Here is a 7,793-nt window from a genome sequence, read left to right as displayed (position 1 = left end):
ATTTTCAAAAAAAAAAACCTTATTCCATCAAAATCACAGATATATATGGGCTTACATTTGGAGCCTACATGCATCTTCAATTCACAATCATAGATGGTATAAATTCATTTGTTAGGGTTTCGATCTTTCTTTTAAACACAATTGATTACCAATCGACATTCTTAAAAAAAGTTTCACATACTAGCCCCCAAGTTTGGCAGATTAACAATTCTTACTCTCGAAGTATAGGATGATATTCTTTTTTGGCCTTGAAAATTCAGGCCCATGAGGTGATTTGTCTTCTTTAACATTAGTGTAAACCAAACACATGTGATTTCTTAACGATTTATGACATATATATAGTTAACTAATTATATCATATTTCACCATTTCTCACTAACATTTTAATTTTTAAATGAGCTATGATGATTTAACCCTATTGCTAATAATATACAGTCATGATCATAATTTTATCAAACACCCATCTACTATATATATGTGTTGAGTTTCAAAATCAAATCCCAAAATTCAAAACATGTACATGTGGTTCAAGCTGTATAAATCCAGATCGAAGATCGAGTCAACTCAGTGATTCACCATTTTGTTATAATGTGGAGGAAGTTCTTGATTTGCTGATGTCATCATCTTGAGGAGGTGGCGCTGACGAGACTGCTGCGTGATATGATGAAGCTGCAAGTTGAGTAAGCGCTGGAATAGCACCACCTACAAATATTTCATTCAATTAAAACTAAAACTAAAACAATGATTTCTTTTTTAAATATTTACTTAAAAAACTTTTATCTATACAACACTGTATCCAGACAGACAGTAATACTCACCTGCTAATCCAGCACAAGCTGATGAGAATACTATCACTGGTGGGGCCTGCATCAGAATCAATAAGGTAAATATTAATGAAAGAAATATAGTCTTTTAGATTTAAATAAATAAATGAAAATTATTTAGTTCCCATTTAGTAAGAAGCTTACACCAATCAAGAAATGCAACCACATAGGTCCTTTCACTCGCCTTTGAACAATTGGCATCACTACAAGAAAAGAAAAAAGTAAATGATTTATGTAAAAAAATAAATGGAAATTAGAGTAAAGAATTGAATAACATTGATGTTTATACCTAGATTGAATCCATAGAATGCACTTGACACACCACCAACAGCAGAACCAATCTGGTTTGTGATCAAGAAAGATCAAATAAAGAAAGTTTATAGAATCTTTTTCCAAAAAAAAAAAGTGATTTTTAATAATAATAATAATAAAAGGAGTACCATGGAAAAGCTATCTCTGATAAGAGGTCCAACAGTCCAAGCACTGGTTTCCTGCCATTGATAAGAACAATATAACACACAGAAGATGAACAAAATTCATAGTTTTGTTATGGAAGTTACCATCTCCTTGGTGAGAGGACCTGCACAGTGTCTGCATCTCAAAGAGTTTCTAGGATCTGAATCTCCCATCTCAGCTTCAGTTCACTATATAGATTTCTTCCTTTCTTCAGTGTTCTAAGCCCAAAGGGATTAAAAAAGTGAGGAAACAAAGATGACCTACAAACCTCTAGTTCAGATGCAGAGAACATAATCAAAAAGCATGAATTCACCATTGAGATAAGTTTGGATCGGAGTTGGTGATGCAACAAACAAATGAATCAATTCAAGCAACAGGAATATTGAAGCTATCATAACAATTACAGCAGTAAATCAAGTCAATCTTGTAAAACCGAAAATTATTCAGTACATAACTTCGGAAATAACATAATTACAATAATCAAATCGAAACTAACAAGAGGATTATCAAAATTGTCATTATTGTGAGTGAGAAGCACAGATGTAACTGTATGAAACCACAAGGAAGCTCCATAGAATTGTCAATTTAATCAAACAAACGAACATTTTGATTCAATGGAACCCTAACACTAAAAACTAATGCTTCCAAGGAATAATATGATTCATACTCATATAAAAATTAGAGGATACATGAAAATAGGTATAACGAAAGATGATCTACACAGAACAGAACGTAGAACTCACCTGCGGAATCACTTCTCCGTGTCAATTCGCTCGTCGTTGGGGAAGAAGATCGGTGAAATGCGTTGGGGGGGATTTGCGTTGGTAGTGTAACTAATTACAAAATTACAAAATTAGTCCTCAAACTATCTCAAAAACTTCAGCATTCACTATTTAAATATATTAATTACTTTATCAAATAATGTATCATTTTTTTTAATGATTTTACGTAAAAAACTACTATTGTTGCCATTATATGCAACTTTTAATCATTTAATCGAACTTTCATTTTGTAACCAATGTTTTAAAAACCGGTTTGAACCGGCCGATCGAACCGGTTAGACCAGGAACAGGGAGAGGGAACGGTTCAACTATCACCAGTTTTACATTGATTTCTAAACCGGATTGAACCGGTCGGTTTCTAGAAAAAAAACGGTTGAACCGGTCAAAATAAACCGGTTCAACCGAATAAAAACACATGAAAAAAAAACCATTTACATAATAAACTTTGGTAATTTTTTTCAAATATATTTAGTTTTCTCTAAATAAAAACATATGGTAAATATTATAAATTTTTTTGATGCGTTTGTATTCATCAAAAATTATATTTCGTTTCGGTATTATACTTTATTTTCTTTTTGACGTATATGGATTGATGTAAAACACTAAAATTTATGGTTATGTGTTATTTTAATGTATTTGAATTCATCTACAACTTATTTTTGTGTATTTTTAATGTTTGAACTTTTAAACATCAAATTCATAATTCCTATATGTATGTATATGTTGAAAAATAGAAAAATACATGAAAAATATAGAAACCGGTTCACCCAGCAGTCGAACCGGTTAAACCGAGAATGGATCACCATACCGGTTCAACTAAAAAACAGGTTTTTAAAACATTGTTTGTAACCAATTTTTACCATGCTATGCTATGTCAACTTTACATTAAAAGGTAACAATAAATGTCTCTCAATCTCTCAAATTAAATTATCAAAAATAACTCTCACTGTTTTGTAAAGTAATAACGTATGAAAAAAGCTGTAACTTTAATATTTAGTCGTAAGTTATCATGTAAAAAAGTTCTTTCATTTTGTAAAAAAGTCGAGTCCAATCTCATTTAACAAATAATACAAAACATATGAATTGTTAAAATTATTGGATTGATCCAAATTATAAACACATAATACCAAATGTTTCCAAACAATGAAAATATAATAAAGTCGCTATAAAAACAGTATACAAATATGTGTAGTCCACAACCCCCACAAAACACTCTTCTAAACTTAACCTCAAACTCCCTCTTTCCCTCTCTCTTCTATTTTCTTTTCTTCATGAAATTAACTTTAAAACACATGAAATTATAAGTTCAGTCTTCACCTCGTTTACACACACACATATCCCAAAATTTTACATCAACAAACACACAAACTTAACCCTCCTGTAAATATTCTCTTTACAAATCCCCTCGAAGCAGCAGTTCATGTGAGACCTTAATTTGTCACCCAAGTGAGTTCCCATGTTTTTGGAACTTGTTTAACTTGTTGGAAAATATAATATCAGTAAATCCAAATTTTAATCTGATCTTCCAGCTGTAAATGATGAAAGAAGTCCAGCTGCTTGAGCAGGTAAAATATCCCCAAATCTCCCTACTTGTCCTTCTGTCAGCATTGATCCTAGTTTCAATGTACTCTCCCCAAATCTGCTGCCAACCTGGCATTTCAACAACAATATTTATATTATAAAAAAAAAAAAAAAAAAAAAAAAAAAAAAAAAAAAAAAAAGTCACTTTTTTAAAATTACGATTTTGCCCTTGAAGACGATCTTGATCTACCTACCTGCATGAAGGACTTGAGGAAAGGTGTTGCAACCCCTAAACTTGTAGTGTCATGATCCATATTCATATGCTCATTTTGTGTATAATTTCTCCATGAATTACTTGATGATGTCACACTGTTGTCTATAGATGATGTTGATATAGGAGACTTACTTGTCCCCTTGGATAACACAGGAGCACTACATACCAAAAAAAAAAATTCAACATTAATAATTATAATAATAATAAACCAATTTAATAAAAGATGAATCATGATTCATGATTCATGAATGAACCTGATTGGAAGATATTTGAAACGAGGAATTGTGGAGCATCTCATTATATTTGATTCTGAATTTGTAGGCAATTTTTGCATGGTGTCTGTGTACATACGATTAAGTTGCACAAAGAAACCAAATAAAACAGCATGTCTCAAGTAACACTGCTTCTCGTTTTCCATCAGATATGGCTCATACCTATACACAATTTTTAGAATTATATTTTATAATTATGTCACAAAAATAAATAAATTAATTAAAGAAACGTACGTGAGCCAATCTATGGGGTCTAGCTTCTGAGAGAGGCGATTTGCCAACTCATCAAGGCGATCTTTCATAACGGTTTTTGTTTGTTGAATAACATCTTGTTTTCGTCTGTATGCTGTTTTTGTTTTTGATGTTTTTAAGGTTTCGTTTCCTGTTAAATCGCCTCCAGATAGAATGTCAGCAGTAAATCTTAGATCCAGTAAGATTTGGAGTACTCCTTTTTCAGACACACGGGTTGTATTTGTAGTAGATTCATTGTTTGAGAGGAAATTCATGTATATATCAATCACCTATATCAAGAAAACAACAAGAATATGATTAATGACTAAAAAAAAGTTATGTTCAGAAACATGAATTAGGGTTTTGATTTTGAAAAAAAAAATACCTTTTCGAGTAATTTTGAAGCAAAGTTTTGTAGAATTGGTTTATCAAGAACATGACCTCCAACTCGGTGAATTTCTTCAGAAGCTTGAAACAAATATGAGGTGATGTATAAAGAAGGCATTGAAGGAAGTGAGATCTTCATCTCTGATGGGTGTTCACTAGACTCCTCTTGTTTAACCACTGTGTCCTCCCACCCCTGTAAATATTTATAACATATTTTTAACAATTTACATAAATGTAATGGAATAAAAACTAAAAAGGAAAACTTACTCTCAATGGTGTGGTTGCAGATAAAGATTCATCATTTCTGAGGCTCTGAGAAAGGAGAGAAGAGAGTTCATCTGAAACCCAAGTTATCCACAGGTTATGAGCTTTGATACAAAGATCTTGTATTGTTTTTTTAAGTTCAGAAAGCTGTGGGCTTGAAGTGTCATCAACTCCAAATAATGCAGAAGCAGTAAGTGAAGTTTGTCTTCTAGGTGAGGTGAGAATTTTCTTTCCATGGTTTTCAGAAGTGAAAGAATCAAATCTTCCACTAGAATACCTCAAAAGTGGTGATACTGATACTCTACTTTCATTCAACCATTGTCTAGGAGAACCAAGGATTACAGGAATGTTTTTAGAGTACTTCTGGAATGCAAACAGGAGTCTTCCAATAAATAGTGATCTTTCAACAATTATAGCTGGAGATGGTGATGATGATGATGATGATGATGATGGAGGTGATGAATTAGTATTAGTATTACCCAATGTAGCATACAAGTACTCCAATTCATGCTTGAGCTCTGTAAGTATGGCTGAAATGCTTTCAAAACATTTGCTTTGTAGATATGGTGCTAGTTTGTTCAACCTTAAAGAGGCTTTTGGAGATTCCAAGAAGCTTAAAAGGTCTTCAAGAACATTCTTGCAGTGGTTATCAACTGCCATTCTGATTCTTCCAACTTCATCACCAAAGTAAGCATTTAGACAGTTTTGGTAATCATTACCCACCATGGATGCTTTAGGACTTGTAACTAAACCACCTCTTTTGCTAGTTGGCTCCATAAACCAAACCCCACCACCTAATGGAGACCTATTCAAGAAAGCTTGAAAGTCAACTTGGTCACCAGAGATTGTGAGGATGGACTCTTTTACATTGACTATCTTATTCATTTCATCAAATCCAGAGAGAATTATAGCTTTCATTCTTGATGCAAAAGCTTCTTCAAAGATTTCATCCCAAAGATCATCATCATTGCCTAAAACAAGCTCACGGGTTCTACTCCAAGGCATTTCAATCTCTGAACCAAAAACGGTTTTCAGCCACTCCAAACTCCCTGCCAACACATCTTTCCCTTCCATGGTTTCTCTGATCAATTTCTCAGCTGCAGAAAGCTGTTGCCCGTTATCAATGGCATCAATTAGGTAACGCCCATTGACCTTGTTGACAATCTCCTTCCCACAACTCCTTAAGAAGTCCAAACAAGCTTTGGAAATGAAATCACGATCCAGCATTACCATTATGGATTCCAATTTGTCCCTAAAAGATTTCCATAATCTTACTTCTTCATCTGGATTTGGGATCCCACCAAATAACTGAGAAACAGGGGGTGAACCCAATACTGTCTTGTAGAACAAAGGCATGTCGCTTAAAACCTGCAAGAACAACTCTCCTACATGTGCTACACTAACCTGGATCACCTTCAATACTTCACAAAACACCATGATCACATCCTCACTAGCCACCTTACAACTACCTAGTTTCTGAGAAACACAGGACTTTCTCGAATCAAGTAACAGTTTCAGAACCTGAGCCGGATTGAGTTCATCGATAACTGAAACAGCAGCAAGAGCATCAGCATACGCAGAGATCTCAAGTCCTACGGCTTGATCTAGCAACAATCTCTCACGACTTCTCTGTGAGATTTGTGTTTTGAAACTCTCTACGATCTGCCATTGGTGTTGTAACAAAGGGAATTTCAATAACACGCTCTTGTTATCATCGTTGCTAGTTAAACCATGGTGAACTAATTTCGCGCGCATGTATCGTGCAGCTGCACCGACAAACATCGATTCGTCGAGGCATCCCCATATGTTCTCAGGTGTATCGACTATATACTTAACACGGCACGCAATGCCGTAGATACGAGCCCTAGCAGGGTTTGAAGATGCAGAATTAGGGTTAATCGTTGTAGATGAAAGGGAATGAAGGATACCATCGTGAACAGCGGATATATTGCCAGAGATGGAGTGGCAGGATGACTTCATGTTGACGATTGAATCGGCGGAATCGATCAGATCGCGGTAACGGTTACCGACAAGCTGCCGTAGCTCTTCGCTCTTGTCTTGGATCTGTTTTCTGGTTGCAGCTTCGACATTTCGGATTTCGGATATGGGTTTGGTACGGAAGAGAGATTCCGCATCTTTTGCTGTTAATGTGGATGGAGACGACGGTGTTGATTGTCGCGGAGAAGGTGGTGGTGGTGATTGCCCTGCCACTCTCATGGTGGTGGTTGTTGGTGGCAGATCTCGAAATCCCTATTTAAATTCACAATTTTGCTTGTATGCAGATCCAATTCACAGAATTTTCTCACCAAACGTGATTCATAATCGATTACAATATAGATTTCGTCAACAAGTTCTTCTCGTAAACACAGTCTCGTGAAGAATCAGAAGTTTCCTATGAATATCGCTTCTATGTGACGGGGGTATAAGGTTGGGCCTTTAGCCCACCGATTCGATTTCAACAGCCATTGCCGGATACAAATTCTAGGGAAGATTTTGAACGTTTTACATAGTTAAGGGGCAAATATAAAAGTTTCAGCGTCTTGTATAAGTTATAACGATCATTTATTTACAAAAGCGCACCAGAAGTTTTTTCTTTTGTCAAAAATATATGAGTAAATTATAACTTTAGTCTATGTAAATCATGTAAATTATAACTTTATCCAGTCAAAATTCTTAAATAATCATTTCTTTTATCTTCGACTTTTAAATCATGTCAAAATTTAAGTTCGAACCAATAATAAAACTAAAACTAAAATCAAATTATAATTATAATTCATAACAA

General features: G+C 34.4%; 2 protein-coding genes across 4 annotated transcripts; both read right to left on the bottom strand.

Moving 5' to 3' along the window:
* Nucleotides 1–447: 447 nt before the first annotated feature.
* Nucleotides 448–2,135, bottom strand: LOC111918503 (uncharacterized). Of its 3 annotated transcripts, none has more exons than XM_023914163.2 (7): nt 2,024–2,135; nt 1,385–1,498; nt 1,265–1,315; nt 1,114–1,165; nt 969–1,027; nt 819–864; nt 448–702 (listed from the first exon to the last, which is right to left on the bottom strand). In XM_023914163.2, the coding sequence occupies exons 2-7, from the start codon at nt 1,451–1,453 to the stop codon at nt 584–586; spliced, it is 396 nt and encodes a 131-aa protein (XP_023769931.1). In that variant the 5' UTR covers nt 1,454–1,498; nt 2,024–2,135; the 3' UTR covers nt 448–583. The 3 variants fall into 3 exon arrangements, with proteins under 3 accessions (XP_023769931.1, XP_042757524.1, XP_023769935.1); XM_042901590.2 differs by having other exon boundaries at nt 1,385–1,550; nt 2,024–2,076; XM_023914167.3 differs by having other exon boundaries at nt 1,385–1,488; nt 2,024–2,058.
* A 1,060-nt stretch (nt 2,136–3,195) lies between these two features.
* Nucleotides 3,196–7,485, bottom strand: LOC111918501 (conserved oligomeric Golgi complex subunit 1). Its single transcript, XM_023914161.3, has 6 exons — nt 5,015–7,485; nt 4,746–4,940; nt 4,364–4,650; nt 4,112–4,291; nt 3,838–4,015; nt 3,196–3,712 (listed from the first exon to the last, which is right to left on the bottom strand). Exons 1-6 carry the CDS (start codon nt 7,226–7,228, stop codon nt 3,575–3,577), a joined length of 3,192 nt encoding a protein of 1,063 aa, XP_023769929.1. The 5' UTR covers nt 7,229–7,485; the 3' UTR covers nt 3,196–3,574.
* Nucleotides 7,486–7,793: the final 308 nt, after the last annotated feature.

The sequence above is a fragment of the Lactuca sativa genome, chromosome 1 (assembly GCF_002870075.4).
Source record: "Lactuca sativa cultivar Salinas chromosome 1, Lsat_Salinas_v11, whole genome shotgun sequence".
NCBI lineage: Eukaryota > Viridiplantae > Streptophyta > Magnoliopsida > Asterales > Asteraceae > Lactuca > Lactuca sativa.
Note: the sequence above shows the minus strand (reverse complement) of the source record. Positions and strands in the feature narration are given on the sequence as shown.

Bases quoted from the DNA above. Each gene is read 5' to 3' on its own strand.
- LOC111918503 (XM_023914163.2), bottom strand. From the start codon at position 1,453: ATGGGAGATTCAGATCCTAGAAACTCTTTGAGATGCAGACACTGTGCA. The intron at 1,166-1,264 runs GTACTCCTTTTA...ATCACAAACCAG, and splicing joins TCAGAGATAGCTTTTCCATG to ATTGGTTCTGCTGTTGGTGG. The intron at 1,028-1,113 runs GTATAAACATCA...CTTTTCTTGTAG, and splicing joins ATTCTATGGATTCAATCTAG to TGATGCCAATTGTTCAAAGG.
- LOC111918501 (XM_023914161.3), bottom strand. From the start codon at position 7,228: ATGAGAGTGGCAGGGCAATCACCACCACCACCTTCTCCGCGACAATCA. The intron at 4,651-4,745 runs GTATTTTTTTTT...TTCTTGATATAG, and splicing joins CTTCAAAATTACTCGAAAAG to GTGATTGATATATACATGAA. The intron at 4,292-4,363 runs GTACGTTTCTTT...AATTGTGTATAG, and splicing joins GACCCCATAGATTGGCTCAC to GTATGAGCCATATCTGATGG.